Below are 21,133 nucleotides of genomic sequence, written 5' to 3' on the forward strand. Positions count from 1 at the left end.
GGAAAATACCAAACTACGCCAGGGATTAACAAGATGGCCAAGGCCGCGGCTCTGACAGCGGACTCCAGCCTGGATATTATACAACAATCTTCCAGAGCCTTGGTCTCCGGTGTCGTGGTTCGCAGGATCCTCTGGCTCAAATCCTGGCATGTTGATACCAAATCAAAGATGGCCCTGACGGCATCCCCCTTTTCGGGCTCCTCCCTATTTGGCGAGTCACTGGACCCCATTCTGGTGGATACCAAAGACAAAAAGAAAGTCATGCCAGCCACTAAGAAAGATTTCCGGTCTTCCTTTCGCGGCGCCCATAGTTCCTTTCGTTCCTTCCACCAGCCCTACAACCAACCCTTTCAACATGACCAAAACAGAGACTCACGCTCCTCCTTCTCCAGAGGTTTCGGACACTCACACTGGAGACCCCGTTCCAGAGGCCATCCCCGTGGAACAAGCTCTCGCCCATTCACCTACTACCGTCAGCGTAAGCAATGACGGCATCCCCGTGGGGGGAAGGCTGTCGCATTTTCTGCTAACCTGGATGTCGACAGCCACAGACAAGTGGGTCCTAGACACCATCTCTATGGGATACTCCATTGACCTGCTATCCCTCCCACCGTCTCGCTTCATCCCCACTCCAAAATCCTCCAACCATCTCAAACATCATCGGATGAGACTGGCTATACATCATCTGCTTCAGATCAACGCCATAGAGCCCGTGCCCCCCCCCCCCCCGGAAAGGTTTCAGGGAGTTTATTCCATCCTATTCCTGGTACCAAAAAAAGATGGCTCCTGGAGAGCGGTGCTAGACCTCAAGGCCTTCAATCACTTCGTAAAGAAGAAGAAGTTCCTTATGGAGTCTCTCCGCACTATAAAGGAAGCGGTGAGAAAAGGGGACCTCCTGGCCTCAGTAGATCTCTCGGAGGCATATCTACATGTCCCGATCAGACCCTCCGATCGGAAATTCCTGCGCTTTCTATACAACGGGAAACACTATCAGTATCGGGCCCTCCCCTTTGGACTGGCCTCGGCCCCGAGAGTCTTCACCAAGTTGATGATCTACCCGATCTCCTTCCTCCGCCTCCAGGGCATGGGCCTGCATCCGTACCTGGACGACATCCTTCTCAGATCGCCTTCCAAGGAACAAGCATCCAGGGATGTTCAGAACACCCTTCAGACTCTGCGCGACCACGGGTTCATAATCAACCTGCAAAAGAGCCACCTCGTCCCTTCACAACAGCTGGTCCATCTAGGAGCATTCTTCAACACTGCTCAGAACACAATCTCCCTCCCCCAGGAACGCAGGGCTCGCATTGTCAAGCAACTACGCCCCCTCCTGGGCAAACAAAAGGAGGATGTCATGATCTTGGCCCAAGCCCTGGGCTCCATGATAGCCTGCCTGGATTGCACCCCCTGGGCAAGATGGCACTCGCGCCCTCTTCAATGGCTCCTTCTGCCATGGCAGGATCACATCATGGGAAACCAAAAACAACTAATTCCTCTTACTCAGGCCGTCAAGGATTCGCTCCTATGGTGGCTATCACCGGCCCTCCTTCGGGGAACTCAATTGACAGAACCCAGCAGGGTTCTGGTCACGACCGACGCCAGTCAAAGTGGATGGGGAGCACATTGCCAGGGCCAGGTCGTACAGGGCTCCTGGTCAACCTCAGAAAGGTCTCTCCCCATAAACTGGTTGGAGCTTCGAGTGGCCCACTTAGCTCTTTGTCACTTCCAACACCTTCTCCACGGTCACCATGTACTATTACGGACGGACAACATCACCGTAAAGGCCCACATAAACCGACAAGGGGGGACCAGGTCCCCCTCCCTAATGACGGAGGCGGACCTTCTACTAGCCAGGGCGGAACTCAATCTCCAATCTCTCATCGCCAAGCACCTCAAGGGCGATCACAACGAAGTCGCGGATTGGCTCAGCAGGGAAGCATTGGATCCGGGAGAGTGGTCCCTACACCCGGAGGTCTTTCAACAGGTCTCCACACACCTGGGGACTCCAGCAGTCGATCTTTTCACAGCTCCGGGCAACAACCGACTTCCACGCTTCTTCACAAGGTACCACTCTCCCCTCGCGGAGGGGATAGACGCCTTACACTCTCCTTGGCCAGCAGTACTTCTGTACGCATTCCCGCCAGTACCAATTATCATGAAAGTACTCCAGAAGCTCAGGTTAGAACGAAGGGAGCTGATTCTGATAGCCCCTTACTGGCCTCGCCGCCCGTGGTTTCCAGACCTCCTGAAGCTGGCAGCGGCCCCCCCTTGGCCCGGATCTTCTACATCAATCGCCCGGATCTTCTACATCAAGGCCCGGTCATACATCCGGACCCATTCTGGCTACGGCTGACCGCCTGGAGGTTGAACGCACGAGACTCGCCAACCTAGGGTACTCCCAGGAGGTCCAGGACACCATCTTAGCTTCCAGACGCCCTTCCACAATACGCATTTATCAATACACCTGGTCGGCGTTCCTTCACTGGTCTCTCTCCCATGCCAAGGACCCTATGGAGGCAGGGATCTCAGAGGTCCTAGAATTCTTACAGTCGGGACTTCGCATGAAGCTTCGCCCAAGTACCCTCAGAAGACAAGCTTCCGCACTGGCATCTATTCTCCAGCTTTCTCAGGGCATTACGGGCCCTGCACACCTGCATCCCCACTTGTCCAGATTCTTGAAAGGGGCTTCCAACTTGGCACCGCCCCCCATCCAACGTTTCCCCTCTTGGAGCTTAAATCGGGTCCTCAATGCCCTCACCAAGGAACCATTCGAGCCAATTGCCTCAATTCCCTTAAGAACTCTCTCATTCAAAGTTGCCTTCCTGGTAGCCATGACCTCAGCCCACAGGGTCTCTGAACTGGCCGCCCTGTCCGCTCGCAAAGAATTCTGTTCCTTCAGCGCTGACTCAGTCACCCTCCAACTGGACCCCACCTTTCTTCCCAAAGTCAACTCTTCCTTTCATAGAGAACAGGTGTTGGTCCTCCCCTCTTTTTGCCCAAATCCGGTCCATCCAAAAGAAAGACTCTGGCACAAGCTGGACGTACGCAGGGCGTTACGCATGTACATACAGCGCACGCAACCCATTCGCCGGGCAGACTCCCTTTTCATTTCGTTCTGTTCCAGCAATCTCGGCGCCCGGGTTTCAAAATCCACACTAGCCAGCTGGATCAAATCCTGTGTTCACATGGTGTACACAGCCCTCCATCTCAACCCCCCTGGTGGGGTGACCGCACACTCCACTAGAAGCGTTGCCGCTTCCTCTGCCTTTTGCGCTCACATTTCCCTTTCTGAGATATGCAGAGCTGCTACTTGGTCCTCCTCCACTCCATTCATCAAGCATTATAAAATTCCGGATTTCTCCCAGGACCAGGCGGCATTTGGTCGCACCGTCCTCCAGCAAGTACTTTAGACACATCCTCCCATCCCGGATCCTAGTAGCTGCTTGGGCATGTCCCTATCTGAGGATCTCCTACTCAGGGGGAAAAGAGACATTGGTCTTACCGTGAAGGTTCTTTTTCCCTGAAGTAGGAGATCTTCAGCCCCGCCCGGATGTGTGTCTGGGTTGGGCGTAGTCTTACTGAGTTGTTCACTATCAATCTCCATGGGAGGGGTGCCTTTCTGGGAATATTGACGAGCCTGCTCCCAGGGCTCCATAGAATCTTTCTTTCCTCTTCTAGCCTTATCCGGGCACGCTGTTTGTGTCCTTGCTGTTGCTGTTCTTTCTTGTTCTTTACATGTTTTTCTACAGTTGATCCTGTTAGAATGAGCTCTCTCCACTGAATCCATCACGCCTTGCTCATCAGTCCTGGAACTGGGACTGGGTGGTGACCACGCCTTCAATCAAGTCACATGATTCCAGTTCTGTCTTGAGCATGTGCAGTACATCACCCTATCTTAGGATCTCCTACTTCAGGGAAAAAGAACCTTCACGGTAAGACCAATGTCTCTATCTCCTCGAGAGTGTAGACAGGAAAAATGTCAGCAGCAGGTGAGGGAATTATGAAGGAGTAATCAGCTGGTGAGAAGACAGAAGCCGGATTGAATCTATGGCAGCTGGCAGGAGTGGAGTGTTGATTAAGTGCACATGGCTGCTGTTTTTCTTCTTGTGCCTCTCCATCCTGGGGCTCTGGATCAGCCAGTGTGGGCTGCGTTTCTTCCTCTCCTCCACCTTCCTCACCAGAGCTCAAGCTGATATCTATTTCCTTGGCCTGTTCTTTCAGCTTCTTGGCCACAAATCGGGCAGCCTGTGCCTTGAACAAACTGCTGGAAACAACACGTTGAATTGGCTTCCAGCTTTTGTCGGAGAGATTGTGATGTTGGAATTTGGGCTTCTCACTTCTCTATTCTTGGAGAGACAGTTAAACCTGACTATTTAGCAGTATAACTGAAACTTGAGCTACTGGCTGTTGTGTCATATTTCTGGCCAGCATCTTCTGTCGAGTGAGGCCGTGACAGCTTGTTTCCAGCCCCTTTAATTCTTGGAGTGCTGGGAGAAGATGATAGAATCCCTCCAAACCCAGGTTGACCAGTTAACCAATGCGGTTGCAGCTCTTCAAACGCAGTTAGTGCCTGAATGCCTGGCTGTAAATCGTAAGTGCCCTATGCAAGTTCCAGATAAGCTTGATGGATCTCTGGCTAAGTTTTATGCTTTCTTAGCACAGTGTGAACTCTTCATGCAATTAAGAGCAGAGGACTTTCCCGATGATAGATTTAAAGTGGGGTTTGTGATAAGCCTCCTGATTGGGACTCCAGCCAAATGGGCTACTCCCTTTTTGCTTCAAGGGGCACCTCTTGTAAATTATGCAGCTTTTGTGGCTGAGCTGTGGGTCGCTTATGAAGATCCTTCAAAGGCAGAGACTGCCAACAGGCAAATTCGACGTCTGCATCAAGGAAAAGACTCTGTTGCTGTGTTTGCCAGTTCCTTCTGTATGCTGAGCCTGGACTGGAATGAGGCAGCTCTTATGGATCAATTTCAGGAGGGCTTGTCAGATGAAGTCCTGGATGAGCTTGGAAGGGTAGACCAACCTCCCACTCTCAAAGCCTTAATATAACTAGGCATGAGGATTGATGGCTGGCTGGAAAGTTGGCATATTTCCTGCCAAATGTTGGCAGAAAGACTGGGGGCTATGCTGCTTCCTAGAGCAACACTTTCAGTGAACCTGGCTGCTTCAGATAGGACAAGGGAGGAACCCATGCAGCTGGGAGGAGCTCATCCTCAAGTCACTGTGGAAGAGAGGAATCATCGCAGGCAAGCACAACATGTCTATATTGTGGTCAGCGAGGACACTGTGCAAACAATTGCCCTATAAAGCAGTCCCACCCTGCTTTTGGGAGTTGTTGTTGTTTTTGGGAAACAACTCTGCCCAACCTTAGTTGGGATCCTAAGTCTGGGTTGTAGGAGTCAAGTAGTAGCCAGCCTTCTAATTTATTTTCACAGTTTTTATTTTAAGTTGTTTGGGCGGGTGAGTCGCTGGAAGCAGCTCATTCTGCCATCCCCCTTGCCTCTGGCTGTGCTGCCCTGTGTTGTGTGCTAGCCTCTGCTGCCACTGGTCTCTTTTTTGTCCTTCCTTCCTTTGACCAGTGTTTGGGGCAGAACTGAAGAAGAAGAGGGGTGAGTTCTTACTTCTTGTTCTCCCCTTCCCCCAGTTGGTTTTAAATGGGGCCTCCTTAATTTTGCATTTGGGTGTGGGGAGGGATATTGTGTGTTTTTTCTTGAAGGTTGTCTCTTTTTTTGCAGGTTGTTTCTTTTGTTTCTGCAGGTTATTCCACACACACCCATCATTTAGGTTATTGATTGTTTAGTTTTCATTGTATTATTTATTGCATTGTTGTGGGTGGAGTTGGGTGGGTAAGTTTTTGTGTTAAAAGGGGTTTTAGTTAAATAGGGTTAAATAAAATTTAAAATGTAATTTTTTAAAATAAAAATAAAAATTTAAAAACATTTAGAAGATTTTATTTAGGTTCTCCCAATTTTTTAAAAAAATGGGGCTGGTAGGTTTTCCTTTAAAAATTCCCCCCCCAAAAAAAAATATTTCCACCACCCCCCATTTTTCTTATTTTTCCTATTTTTTAATTCCCTATTTTCCCCTTCCTTCCCTACTTTTCAAAAAAAAACCTCGCACTCCATCTGATTTTTTTAAGAGGTTCCTGCCACCCCAGGCTCTCTCTTTCTCTTTTTTTTTAAAGTTCCCACCACCACCCCTTCCAATTTTTTACAAAAGGTTTCCCTCCCCCCAATTGGTTTTTTTCCCTCCAAAAATTTTTTCCCCGTCCAGGGCATCCAGGGAACAGGGCGCCCACATCCCTAGTGCTGTTGCTGCCATGGCCACACTTGTCAAGAAGTCTCACAAAATGGCAGCCCATTTCCACCCCAGCGAGAAGTCTAGGCAACTGCTAAGTGAGAGGCAGCATGACCTCGGGCTTCCACGCCATCTCATCCCAACAGATGTAGAGACGCAGTGGAACTCCACCTTCCTCCTGTTTCAGCACCTGCTGGATCAGGAGAGAGCCCTTGGCGACCTGGTGAGGAATGAGTCCTTGGGCATGTGCAACCTCTCTAATGATGAGTGGAAGCTAATGTCCAAGATGGTGTCGACACTCAAGCCCTTCCTGTTTGCCACGAAGAGCTTGTGTGTCAACACCACTCATCTGAGCCAGGCCCTACACACAGCTCTCAGCCTTGAGACGCTGATGGGCAACCTCCAGACTTTGCTGACCATGCCAGAGGGGCGTGCTCTGGCTGGAAGGCTGAAGACTGGGGTGGCCAACCGCCTTGTTGGGTGACAGGGAGGAGTATGTCCTTGCTTGTCTCTGTGACGCGGCCATCAAGGGCAATGTCGTGTGTGCCAATTTCTTGCCCAGGTGGAGGGACTTTCTGGTCCAGAGAGTTAGCGAGGAGGAGGTCACTAAGAACTGGAGAGACCAGGAGGGTAGTCCAGGTGCACCTCCCTCTGAGCGACCTGCACTCAGCAGCAGCGGCAGTGTCGGCAGCCCAGTGGCGTCCGCTACCCCTTCCCCTTCTTCTTCCCAGTCCAGCAGCGTGGCATCTCAGGCAGCAGTGCCAGCGCAGCAGGCACTTCCTCCTGCAAAATCGGCCCAGTGGGTGTGCCTTGGCACCTTGCCCGGTTTGCGGGAGGCTTGGCCTACCAGGCCCACCAGTGCTGAGCAATGCATTGCCCAGTACTTGGAGGAGCCTGTGGAGATGGATCATGTGCAATACTGGGCAAGCTGCCACCAAGTCTGGCCGGACCTGGCAGTGGTTGCTGTGCACCTCCTCTCCTGCCCAACAACGAGCATCCAGAGCAACCGGGAGTTTTCATGTGCTGGTGACATGGTAACACCCACTTGGTCCTGGTTGGATCCTGGTGTGGTCGAGCAGTTGGTCTTCCTCAAGGTCAACCTCCCTTTGCTGGGCTACTCTGAACTGGAGGTTGAGCTGGGCGAGTAATTGGCCCATGGTTGAGCCATGGTGTTGGTCACCTGCCTGGCAAAAGCCTCTGCTCATCCTGCCCCTCCTCCGTTCCACCTTCTGCTGACGTGAGTGACAGTCATGCCAACCAAGTTGCTGCATGCTCACCACTAGTGCTGTGACTTGGCAACTGATACACCCCACCCACTGGCATAACCCAATGCTCAACACAAGCCTCTGGTTTCACCTGACCACAGCATTCGGGGGGCTGTGGGCACACACACATAAACAATTCCCAGGCACCGGCGGTGGTCTACATGTGTTGTAAATATGTAAATAGCAAAATAACTTGGTTTTTTATAATATAATTTATAGAAGTTTGATTTTCAAAAGTATGAATTTTTTTTAAAGCTTGCTTTTTTAAAAGATAATCTCAAAACAGCTTGATTTGATTGTTGAAAAGATGAATTTATAAACATGCTGGTTGATGATTGTTCAAATGATGATGAATCTTTGAAAAGCTTGATTCTCTATTTATATAAACATCTCGATTTTCAAATGGGTTCTGCTGCTAGCGGGGAGGGCAGGGCACTGGGACTGTGCCCAAAACTATGTCTGTAAATATATCTGTGTGTGTATTATGTGTACTTGTCTAGTTAGAAGGTTTTATGTGCATGTGTGTGTGCGTGCATGGGGGCTTTTTCTGTTGTGTGTGTATGCTGTCAGTAGGTTTTGTCTTACCTTTAGTGTTTTCAGTCTGGTCAGTATAGAAAGTTGTAAATATTACTGTATAGCTGCTGTATAGCTGCATTTGTATATATTATATGCTATTGTGTACTATCTTTATCTATTTATCTAACATATTTGTATACCAATGCCGCCCCTCCCCTCCCTCCTCTCTTCCCTCTCCAGTTTGGTTCTGCTGCCACGCATGCACACACACCACCAGAGACACATGCACTGGCCATGATGAGTACATGGTCTCCTGCCACACTGTGTTGTGTGTGACCTCCATTGACCTGCCTCTGAGCTGGACTTTCCTCTCCCTTTAATTTTGTCTGAGCCACGCTCTCCCTCCCCCTGCCCCCTCTCTTTCCCCTCTTCTAGCTAGCAGCACACACACACATGCACCAGGCGCCTCCGGGGGGGGGGGCAGGTGGCTTCTTTAAGTGTAAACCAAGCCGGTGCTCCATGCCGCCCAGCAGCCCCCGCGGCAGGGAATCGCCTCCACCACTCACCTGGCTGCGGGCGGGGGCTCAACTCTGTGGGAGCCAGGTGAGTGGCAGAGGCAATTCCCCGCTGCAGGGGCTGCTGGGTGTCACAGAGCACCGGCTATGTTTACATTTAAAGAAGCTGCCTGCCGTCCCTCCCCCCGGAAGTGCATTCATGACCAAAGATGTGGTAGAGCAAAGATGTGGTGGACCAGACACAGTCTAAGGTGTTTCTTTCCAAAAGGCATGCATTGCACACACAAAGAGAACCAGGTGCATGTTACTTTAAGTTATCTCCAGCAGCAGAGTGTTGGTATGTTGTTTTTTCCGCGCCCCTAAATTCTTTGCAGTTTGTGTGCCAGGTTGGTTTTTCTGCCTTGTGCTATCTAGTTAGGTCTTGTTGGTTTGTGGCTGTTGTGTAGCTTAGTCTGTGCTGTTGTGGTGGTTGGTTTGGTCCCCTTGGCTTTGCAGTTCTTTCTGTGGTTGTTTTTTGGTTCCCAGTTGGCTGTCGTCTTAGTTGTGTTACTGTGTGTGTGGGGGGAGTGGCATTCTAGTGGCACAAAAGTTGAGTTGGTGGTAGGTACCCATGGGTGCCTACCACCCACCAAACCCCATGGCAATCGGACACACCTCTGAATATTGGTGAATTTCTGAAGTTTTTTTATTTCCCATAGGGAATTATCAGGATTTGTGGCAGCCCCACCCCACCCCTTTGGGAGTGCCAGGGCACCCCAAAGTGGGTTTGGGGGCATGGCAGGGCTGGCCTCAGCTGCCCCCAGACACCCCCAAATTGATATGAATTATTGTTATTTATGATTTTTTAAAGAATTAAATTTGGGCTGCATAGGAAACCAAGGCTAGAGACCTTTCACCCACTGACCTAGTTAATTTAAGGTCATAGTAGTAGTGTGGTCTTATGAATGAAGAAGGCTCAGCAATTGTTTCCTATGGAGACTAAAATTATTTTTTTTAAAAATCATAATTAAATAACAACAAATCCTATAGACTTGGGGGTGGCTTGGGGGAGTTGAGGCTGGCCCTGCCATGCCCCCAAACTCACTTTGGGGTACCCTGGCACCCTCCAAAGGGGTGGGGCTGCCACCAATCATTATTCTCTAAGGGAAATTAAAAATATATTCAAAAATCCAATAATCAGAGAAGTGTCCGATTGCCTTGGGGTTTGGTGGGCGGTAGACACCCATGGGTGCCTACCACCCACCCCACATTTGTGCCCCTAGGTGCTCTACATAGGATACAATGGGCCAGTTTGAATCCCCATTATAGCCTATGGCGAACCTTAAAAAACCTGTTCGAACAAACTTGGTTTGAATTTGAACCAAACCAAAGAGGGTTTCGAGCAAAACCAAAGCCAAACACCCCCATCCCAGTTCAAAGCCAGTTCGAATTTGAACCAAACAGGCCAAGACGGTTTTGTACACATCCCTAATAAAGACCCAACACACTCTTGCCCTCATACCAGCTTGCCGGCTTGAGGTGGGGCGGTTAGCCTTCTCATGAGTGGGCCGGTCCACCAGAGAAAACAGAAACACCAATGTGTTTCAGCTCTCCATTTGACTGTACTCTCATGAGGTAAATCTTCCAACTTTAGGGAGGCCTGTTGTTGTGGGGCTCCCAGCACCACTGGCTAACAATAAAATGCATACTCCCCACCTTTCTCTTCCTCCCAACCCTTCTGGACTTAAAAGTGATCTGAGCTGCATTGAGTGTTCAAGCAGTTCTGGGTTGAGTGGGCAGCCAAGTCCTTCTCATGTGATTTGAGATGAATCCTACATCCCAGGCTAATCAGTACTGACTTAGCCCAACGCTGCAGCAAATTATTTTTATTTTTACATTTTATATCCTGCTCTTCCTCCAAGGAGCCCAGAGTGGTGTACTACATGCTTAGGTTTCTCCTCACAACAACCCTGCGAAGTAGGTTAGGCTGAGAGAGAAGTGACTGGCTCAGAGTCACCCAGCTAGTTTCATGGCTGAATGGAGATTTGAACTCAGATCTCTGTGGGACACTCTAGGATGTGTCACCCAAGGATCTGAATGTTCCCTGGCCAGCCAGGTGGCTGTGAACAGCAAAACTGAGCATGGAGAAGTGTTGCAGGGAGACCACACTTTTTCCTGGAAGTCACTGGGAGGGATGTTGCTGAGGGGCCCTTTCTGGGGCTTTGGTGGTCAATTGGGTCAGGTGGTAAAAGTCCTCCAGCCCATATGTGTGTCTCTATGACCAGGCACTCTCATGAGAGAGGAGTCCACTCTGGAGCATGATCTGTCTTCATCACATAAGAGGAATCTCTTATGTGATTTAATCCTGCTCTAGATGGATAGTACTTCTCATGTGATTTGGCCAAGACCAAGCATAGTTATTGTCTCTGGGTGGTTTACAACAGAATAAAAACAAAGTAAAACATTAGTTAAGACAAAAATGAAAAACTTAACACATTACAACAATTTAAAAATTTTAAAATAATATTTTAATACAGCATTATTTACACCCAGGGGAAGGGGCTGCCCCCCCCCTTTCCCTCCCAACTTGTACAAAATATAGAGCAATACTACCAATAACCAAAGGGAAGATTCTAAGTAATTTCACCTTCTTCCTAGCAGTCTCACCCTATCCATCCACACAAAAGCAGTCACGCACAGGATAGGGCTGAGGGTCTAGAGAGAGTTAAAAATAGAAGTCCCTGGAGAAATGGGGAGGGGGCATGCCATATCGGCTGGTGTGGGTGTGGCACAAATGTCCATTGCCAGGTGTGTTTTTTTAGAAAACCCGTTCTGCGAACATATGAGGAAAAGTAGAGGGATCACTTGTGCAGTCTATCTTTAACCAGTACAAGAGGGGCCCCAATCCTCTCTTTCCAGGGGAAGGAAGAGGGGAGCCACAAGATCCTCCCTCCCCAACTGTGGAAGGCAGTGGTATGAGCAGTCTGAGGAAAGGGTTAAAATGTCTTTGAACTGCCGAAGGTAGACAAGGCACAATCACAATGAGCACGCCCCCTCTAACATCGCAGCCAATGGTTTCCGCTTCACTAGCTTGTTGATACTTTGCCAACAGTCTGGCAATGCAAGAGGCTTGCTGGGATACAGCCTGTGTGGACCAAGAAGAGGGACTGGTTCATTTCCCCAGAAACCAGAGGTTGCCAAACAGCAGTTAATCCGTTTTGATCAACTTTGATTATCAGCTTCACAGATTAACCGCAGCTTCATCTACTTGAGGTTTCATGCTATGTCTAAATGGGGTAATAGAGCATGACCATGACCCATCTCTGCCTAAGCCCCTGTTAGCCCTTCAGTCTTTTTGGAAATATAGTTGGCTAAATTCCTTGATGTTAAATGTATTCGGTAAACTTCATTTCCTCTGGTTGTGCTATATATTTTTGTTTCAAATAGATTATTTTTTTACCTCTATATTTTGTTGAACATGTCAGTAAAAGAATTTAAAAACTATGTAAGGGAAATTTGATTACTAATATCCTTATAATCTGTCCATTAGTTACACTGTTGGATCAGTACAAGAGAACAATGACCAAGTATGGAAGTTCCAGCGCTATTTCTTGGTTCAAGAATACTGCAATCGCTTAACTATACCATTTCCATTTGTCATATTTGCCTACATCTATATGGTGATGAGGAAACTTTTAAAATGCTGTTGTAAAAATGAATATAATCAACCCTCCATCTGCTGTAAGTTACATATGATTTCATACTTTAACTAGGTAGTGGGAGGGACAGTGAGTTGGTATTCCTTGGTGAGAGCCATAGGAAGGGGTTGGTGCTTCTCAGACAATTGTGGGCTGAATTGGCCCTCGTATTCGTGAGGGAGCAGCATGAGCATACTGTTTCCTTACTTTTGACTTATCTTGCTACCCCCAAACACTGGGAATAACAGCTTATGTTGTAATTTTAAGCCCACGTATTAACAGGTTATACTAAAAGGTTTGGGCTAGCTCAGCCTACATTTCTTGTGGGGTGCTTGAATCCTGTGCAATAAATCAAAAAATCAAAAACTATTTGTTAAATTTGTAAACGGTACAGAGATTAGTACATGAGGAGATATAAAAACCTACTAAATATTTATTTATTTATTTATTTATTTAAATACTCAGCCCTGCTGGGTTAAAATAAAATAAAAAGTTTTTCCATTGCTTTGTTGTTGTGCATGCGCTCGCTCTCTCGCTCTCTCTCTCTCTCTCTCGATTGTGTTATGTGTTTTTATTTAATGTTTTAAATGTGTTGTGAACTGCACAGATAACAGTTTGTTATGGGGCAACTAACAGAGTTTTTTATTATTATTAGGAGGGCTTTACTTTCTACCCCATTCAGCAGCTGGGTACAGACCACCTACTCAGCTGCCACTTAGCAGATTATCACTGCTGGCACCTCTTATCTTGTTTTTCATTCACACACAAGCAAGAACATGAGAATGCTCAGAGCTCCCAGACTTGGGTAGAATGCTTTTTCTACCATATTCTTGGTCACGTGAATGAGCTTAATCTTTTGGCCACAGGAATGATGCTGACAAGAGAGTTGTATTTAGAGTCCATCTCTAGAGAGATAAATAACATGTGACTATAGCCTACATTCACTCACCCTTCTTTAATTTGTCAAGCAAGTAGAGAAAAGAATAAGTTTAATAAATAATTGAGCAGCTGGCTGTTGTTTTAAGGACCCAATCCATTCAAAATCTTATTAAAATGGTTGGTATTTTTAGAAGACAGTTGGCTGAATTTATTCACACTTTGATTACCCAACATTTACACTGTAGCATAAATTGATTTATTTCACTCAAGAAAAACTTAGCAAATGGTTTATTTGAATACTACACCCTGAGCCATTCATACAATCAAACACTGGGGCTATTCCCACAATCAGGCAAAATCAGGCTAGGGGCGCCTAGCCCGATTTCGCCTGATCGTGGGAGCCACCAGGCTTCCTGGCGGTTAACCCGCCAAACTAGCCCTCCCCTTAAATCAGGCTTGCGGAGTGAGCACTCTGCAAACCCATTTTTTCTTGCTAGTGAGTTGCCACAACGTGAGCATGAGTAGATCCCTGGCTGGGAGGCTTAAAAGCAGCCTCCCCGCTCGTCTCTCCAGTATGCCCTGGTCTCTCCAGTATGCCCTGTGCACTCAGCAAGGCCATGCGGCTCCCAATCCTCCCAATCACGGAGCCGGCAGTCGTGTGGGCAGCTGATCCAGCCACCCAGGGCTGCTACCCTGCTTGTGTGCAGGGAGAGCGGGCTAAGCCTGGTCTCCCCGCTCACCCTCCCCAGGTGGGTCTCTTTGATTGTGAGACCCGCCTCACTGTGTTCTACCTGGATTTGGGAGATTTGTTTTCTCCCCATTTTCAGATGTGTGGGAGCAAGAAAGGAGGAAAACCTGGGTATATTTTCCTCCTACCTTGCTTCCAAACAATTACTTCTACCTAATTGTGTTCTACGTAATCTAAGAGGTTTTCCTCTTACCTTGCTTCGGTAGAGGAAGAATGGCAATGCAGTCCCCAAATAGCAGAGCAAAAACCAGTTTGGTGAGAAAGTAGCAAAGCAAGAGGTCTTGAGACAGTACTTTAGTACTGAAGAACTACAAGAATTTATTTAAAGAAAAGGTAACAAACAAATGTGAAAAAGCCTGAAGTTTATTTCAGCTGTAGCTCATGGCTGAAGATAGAGAGAGACTAAAACAAACAGTCATCTCTGGAGAGACAAAATGGAGACTAACACTAGAAGAACAAAGACAGGGGGGTCCAGTATCCATGACCCTAAAACTCCCCCAGTGGTCACTATGACGCATTGCAGCTGAGAGCTGATGCTGCCAGGATTCTAGCTCATCAGCTTCCACACGAATGAAAATTGGAAGCACACAGAACTCCCAAACCTGGATAGGACACAGTTTTTGTTTGTGTGAATGACCTCTCTGTGTTCTCTAAGTAGTGGCTGTTATAAATAAAATTTATATTCAAAAACTGGAAGAAAATAATAATGGATCTTTCTCTCACTACCACACAATCCAGCCCCCCCCACTTACAAAACTTATTTTATTTATTACCATGATTTGTATACCATTTCCCAACAAAAAGTTTTCAAAGCGGTTTACATAGCAAAAGAATAATAAGAAGGAAAGGGTAATAATAAAACTAAATAAATATATGACTTAGACCTGATTTAAATGGGACAGGAGTGAACATGAAAGAGTTACCTGAGTGGCATTCACCAAGTCCAGTATCTCTTTTCAGTCAGGTCCTTGGTTGCTATGTGTGCAATGTTAGTATGGTGGTATGGTACCTGTGGATATGCAAATACTGCATGCATTTGTGAGGTGACCTGTTGTAAATGGGAGGCCAGGCGTGTGGAATAGGCATTTTTCTTATGCCCAATAACATGTTTAACTTTAGACTTGGTTTCACATGGAAGGAAAAAGCAATACATAGTAGTAAATGTCCTGACAGGGAGGATTATGGTTTAAGTAAAGTAGGGCCTACATAACTGCTATAATTGTCATGCAGCAAGCAGCCTTGATTGTTGAGATCCTGTAATCAGAGTTGTCAGATCACAAACTGGAGAATTGGACCTTTCCTTTAATGTTACTGCTGCAGTAGGAGATCCTGTAGCTGACATAGCTCTTACCCTTTTATTTCCCATCCTTCTACTCACTCTTTTCCACCAAGTGCTTAGCAAGTAGGACTGTAGTATTGCCCCACAGTAGGTGAGGGAGGAGGGTGAATGGGAGGACTTGGTAGGGAGCATGATGGTTACACAATTTCTCATTAACATTAAAGATGAAAGGTTCTCTAGTGCTGTTCTTAGGGGTGTGCACGGAACCATCTGGCCCGGTTCAGTTCGAGGCTGGACTGGCCTCGAATGGAACTGGGCCAGTTTGGTCCAGCTCCCCATCGAACCTCCCCCTGGACCAGTCCGGACCCGAACCGGTCCGCGAACTTTAAAATGTTTTAAGTGAATAAAGTACCTTTAGCCCTTTCAGGGGGCTTGCAGGGGGCTTGCTGAGGCCACGGGGGGCAGGTTCCCTCTCACCCTCTAGCCTTCTTCTTCACCGCTGTGGCTGGGTAAGTAAATCCTTTTCGGCCCTCTCAGGCCACCGTAAGAGCAAACGGCCTCCATTTTGGCGGCTGCCGCACATGCACAAATGCCCTCATTTGTGCCTGTGCATTTGCTTATGCATGGTGGCTGCCAAAATGGCAGCTGTTCACTCTTACGGCAGACTGAGAGGGCCAAAAAGGATGTACTTACCCGGACGCGGTGGTGATGAAGAAGGCCGGCAGGGGGAGAGGGAACCCATACGGAAACACACACCCCCATGGACTCAGCAAGCCCCCTGAAGGGGCTAAAGGTATTCACTTAAAAAAAGTTTGCAGACCTGCTGGACTTGACCTGGCAGTCCAGTTCCGGTCCGATGGGAACGGGGTGTGTGTGGTTCAGTTCAACCCCAAACCCCCAGACCGAACCACAGGACCGCTGGACTGGTCTGCACATAGGAACATAGGAAAGTGCCATATACTGAGTCAGACCGTTGTTCTATCTAGCTCAGTATTGTCTTCACAGACTGGCAGTGGCTTTTCCAAGGTTGCAGGCAGGAATCTCTCTCAGCCCTATCTTGGAGAAGCCAGGAAGGGAACTTGAAACCTTCTGCTCTTCCCAGAGCAGCTCCATCCCCTGAGGGGAATATCTTGCAGTGCTCACACATCATATGCAAGCAGGGCAGACCCTGCTTAACAATGGGGACAAGTCATGCTTGCTACCACAAGACCAGCTCTCCTCTGAGAGAGCAACATCCCTAGTTGTTCTCTGACAGCACAACTTGTGCTGATAACAGGAACAATCCTCTTAGCTTCAATATGCCTTAAACCACTATGGACTCTGTCCATACATGGCATGCTCACATAAAGCAATCTGAAGGAGCTATATTTAACTTTCAAATTCTGGGCAAAATGACACTTATGCTGCAATCCTTTGTAAACTTGTGAGAGTAAGCATCATTCTGAGAAAGCATGCGCTGACTGGACCTATAATATTATCATACCGCCCAAGTGAAACAAATCAAGTTTATCTATTTGAGTTTGCATTATGAAAATAGTGTTGCAATGTTGAAATTGAGTATAGATTTTGTATCTTGAAGGTTCAAGAAATGAAGATAACGAAACTTTGGCATGGGAAGCCGTCATGAAAGAAAATTATCTCGTCAAAAATACCAAGGCGTATGACTCATCAGAAGAGTATGTTGTCTCATTTTCTTTGGTTTTCCCTTCACTTTCTGCACTTTACTCTGAAACCCTGAGAATACTCCCCACTCCCCAGATGGTGAGAATTCCAGGGGCAGCAATGTTGGGTTTTATTCCCCTTGGATGAGAGAGCACTGGAGACCTATGGTCTTTTGAATGATTGTTTTATGTGCAAATATACAAGTAGAGCAAGTGGCCACAGACACACCTAAAAGGCAACAGATCTCAAGAGAGACCTGCATCTCCAAGGTATCTTCAACCAATTAATAGCTCTCTCTGGATGTCTCTCTCCGCCAAACCGCTTCTTTCTCTCCCCCTACACCCACACCTGCTAACTCCCCTTAGCTGGTGGTGGTGTCATCTTCCCCATGCCCTGAATATCTCATTCAAACACAGAGATTCCTATCTCGTAAGGAACTATCAAACACAACCAACCTGGGCTAGGACTAAACAAGTGACCCAGCTAACAAAGTAATGTCATGTGTTTATTCACTGTGTTCTATACTCTCAAAACTGTCCCCAGTCAACTAAGATATCGTCAGCTGATTCAAATTCTTCTTTTAAAAAAAGAGGAAAATAGACAGTTAGTGTATGTGTAGCTATAATAATGTGGCAAATCCCCAACACTGAGAGATCTGCATCTCCAAGGATATTTGCAATATCCAACATTTATATAACAGCATAGCTGGCTAACACCAAGACCACTAGTGAAATTGTGCTTTTCTCTAACAGCTGTAGAATGAGGACCAATCTTGTCATGTCAGGGGCAGCCACGGTTTTTGTTCATGTGCTTGGCCCATCAGAGGCGTATCTAGGGAAAATAGCACCTAGGACAAGCACTGAAATTGCGCCCCTGTCCAAACAGGGATGATGGGACTTGTAGTCAACAACATCTGGAAATCCCTGTTAAAAGGAACACTGTACCATCTAGACATGGTTGTTGATCAAAACCTGAAAACATGAGCCATTTTAATTAAAGACTTAGAACAACAGTCAGGAGTTATGTGAGGATTCCAGTGACATTTTCTGTCTCATCTCATGCTTTTTAAAAACCATGATTTTGTCCTAAAGGATCACCTGCGTAAATTCCTGACAGCCTTTGTCTTGTGATGACAGTTGGCTCATGATGGGGTTTATGTGCATTCACCACACTAGTGCTTACTTTGACACCAGGAGGGAGGAGGATACATTAGTTTGCCACACTAGACAGAGGAATTTGCAACAGGAGCAGACAGCCAAGTTCTGCCAGGGCCAAAACCAGCCCTTGCCAGACTAAGAAATCATTGTAATTTGCCCCTTCCTGCTTGCTGGGGGCGGGGTGCCTCTCCAGACCTCAGTTAGGGTGGGGGCGGGGCATGGCGGGGCATGGCAGGCCCTGCAATGGCACCCAGGGCACGTGCCCTGCGTGCCCCACCCTCGTTACGCCCCTGTGGCCCATTCATGCGTAAAGTGGAAGGTCAGGGTCTAATTTTTACATCAAAAGAACAATGCTGAAGAGGGGAGCTAAATCCTTCCCCTCTTCAATCTCTCCATGATCTGTCTCATCAGCCTCTTTTTCTCTCCATTGGTTGACGGTAAGTAAAGTAAAGTGTGCTGTCAAGTCGGTGTTGACTCCTGGAGATCACAGAGCCCTGTGGTTATCTTTGGTAGAATAAAGGAGGACTTTTATCATTGCCATCTCCCATGCAGTATAAGATGATACCTTCCTATTGTTGGAAATTCTTTGTGGTGAGACAATCTCCTTTCCATTATAGCAGATAGGCATGTGCACGGACCGGTTCGGAGGCCATTCTAAAGGCCTCCAGACCGGTCCGGACACAGGGTGGTTTTGGTTCGGAAGGGTAGGGGGGTTCCATTAAGGGCTGGGGGGCTTTAGTTAACCCTCACAACAACCGCGCCATATTTCTTTGAGTAATCGGGTGGCAGGATAGCTCCCTGCCGCCCCCTTCCAAGTCCCGCTCGGCTGGCGGCCGCCCCCAAGAAGACCCGCGCCGTTCCAAGAAGACCCACCCGTGCCACTCCGTGAAGTGAAGATCCGTGGCGTGCCAAGATCCATGAAGTGAAGACCCCTGCCCTGCCGTGAAGACCCCTTCTTGCAATGCAAAATCCCTCCCATTGCAAAGGGGCGGCGGGAGAACTCCCCTGCCGTGCCCTTCCCCTTTGCCGGTCTAAGAAGCCATTTGCAGCCAGACCGGCAAAGGGGATGGCAGGGAGTTCTCCACCGCCCATTTTCTAAAAGGAGCCTTATAGACTTTTCTATAAGGCTCCTTTTAGAAAACAGGCGGCGGAGAACTCCCTGCCATCTCCTTTGCCGGTCTGGCTGCAAATGGCTTAGAAGCTCTCCCACCGCCCCTTTGCAATGGGAGGGATTTTGCATTGCAAGAAGGGGTCTTCACGGCACGCCACAGATCTTCACTTCACAGAGCAGCACGGAGCGGCACAGGTGGGTCTTCTTGGAACGGCGCAGGTCTTCTTGGGGGCGGCCGCCAGCCGAGCGGGACTTGGAAGGGGGCGGCAGGGAGCTATCCTGCTGCCCGATTACTCAAAGAAATATGGCGCAGTTGTTGTGAGGGTTAACTAAAGCCCCCCCTATCTTTTTTGGAACCCCCCCACCCCAGTGCCGGACCGCAGCTCCATGGTTCCGTGCACACCCCTAATAGCAGAGTGCACAGAGGCACAATACAGCGGATTTAGATAGGCATGCGTGTATGCTGAGAGTAAAGTAACTTGGAGCCAATTCATAGTTTCAAATCAATATATAATGCATTTATTAAGGAACTCCATTCTAGATAGGAAAGTGAGGAGTTAGGATCTCTAATCTATCCATCTAGCTGGATGCAGATGGATTCTAGATGGATGCAGAGGAGCTTGCCATGTTGCAAGGTAGAAGGGCAGGTAGGGAAGAGAGAGAGGAAGGAAGTTAATCCCTGAGATTAGCAATCTACATATCCAAAGGGCTAGTGTCAGAGCAGTGGAGAAGGGATGACCAATGTCTTGACCCTCTAGCCCTCTGACTCACTAGTCTGTCCTCCACTGTGATACAAGAGACAGCGCAAACACCCTTTAACTTCCAACACCCCCTCTCAATGTCTCGTGACTCAGTTCACAAGATTCATTTCACAAGATTCAAGCGGGGTCTTGGTAGTGGCTTAGTGAGTATGTCTGCAAGCATTTCATTTGCTGGGCAGTAGATCAGCTTGATTAGTCCATCCTTCTGCAGACTTCTCACTACATGGTACTTCACATCAATATGTTTGGTACGCCTCTTTACATCTTCTTGTTTGGAGAGTTGAATGCAGCTTTGGTTGTCTTCATACACTGGTATGGGCTGTGGTACATCTGTACCTAGGTCCTTCAGTACTTGACACAGCCATTGTATCTTGTGACTGCCCTGTGCAACTGATACATATTCTGCTTCAGTGGTTGATGATGCCACTATGGCTTGCTTTGTGCTTGACCAGCTTATGGCTCCATCTCCATAGAAAATTGTGTGACTGCTGGTGGATTTCCTTTCTGTTAGGTCTCCACCCCAGTCTGCATCTACGTATGCTTCTAGTTTGGGTTGACTGTTAGCTGGTAGCTTGAGCTTAAAGTGTGTAGTACCCTTTAGGTACCTAACAAGTCTCTTAATTGCATTCCAGTCCTTGACTGTTGGTGATGCAGTCTTTCTACAAAGTAAGCCAACTGCTGTACTAATATCTGGCCTAGTGAGTGTACTATTGTATAGAAGCTTACCCAATGCTTAACGATATCTATGGTTGTCAGATAGTGGCTCAGTTTGATCTTCTTGCTTTATGTAGTTCATTTCCATTGGAGCTGGTGTAGGATGCGCATTTTCCAGTCTGAGCAGGTTTATCAAGTCTTTAATTGGTTGATGAGGAAACTTCCATCTTTCTCTCTTTGTACTTTGTACCCAAGTAGTGTGCAATGTTGCCAAGTCGCTTGACTTCCACATCTCTGTTCAGATGATGCATTATTTCCTTGCTGTCATCTGGATTTTCATAGGCAAGAATCAAATCATGAACATACGCCAAAATGTAGGTACACTTGCCATCTATGCACCTCGTCACTAGGCAGGGATCCACGTCACTTCTTTTGAAGTCTGCTTGAAGCAGCATATCATTTAGTTTTATGTTCCATGCTCTGGCAGCCTGTTTTAAACCATAAATGCTCTTTTGCAGTTTGCATACATAGTCCTCTTTGCCTTTCTCTAAGAAACCTGGTGGTTGTTGCATGTAAATGTCCTCTTCTAGTTCGCCATGCAAGAATGCA

At 47.7% G+C, this 21,133-nt stretch overlaps 1 protein-coding gene across 8 annotated transcripts in view; it reads left to right on the forward strand.

Annotated features, from left to right (window-relative positions):
* LOC128340317 (transient receptor potential cation channel subfamily M member 8-like) overlaps positions 1–21,133 on the forward strand; it is a 151,867-nt gene that overhangs the window by 121,508 nt on the left and 9,226 nt on the right. For 7 of the 8 annotated variants that reach the window (XM_053285293.1, XM_053285296.1, XM_053285292.1 and 4 more), the window contains 2 exons: positions 12,126–12,316; positions 16,759–16,855. In XM_053285293.1, coding sequence (XP_053141268.1) covers positions 12,126–12,316; positions 16,759–16,855 — 288 coding nt within the window. Of the gene's footprint in view, positions 1–4,221; positions 4,342–12,125; positions 12,317–16,758; positions 16,856–21,133 lie in introns of those variants that run through there. The other variant, XM_053285297.1, reaches the window with a different exon arrangement.

Source organism: Hemicordylus capensis, chromosome 1 (assembly GCF_027244095.1).
Source record: "Hemicordylus capensis ecotype Gifberg chromosome 1, rHemCap1.1.pri, whole genome shotgun sequence".
NCBI lineage: Eukaryota > Metazoa > Chordata > Lepidosauria > Squamata > Cordylidae > Hemicordylus > Hemicordylus capensis.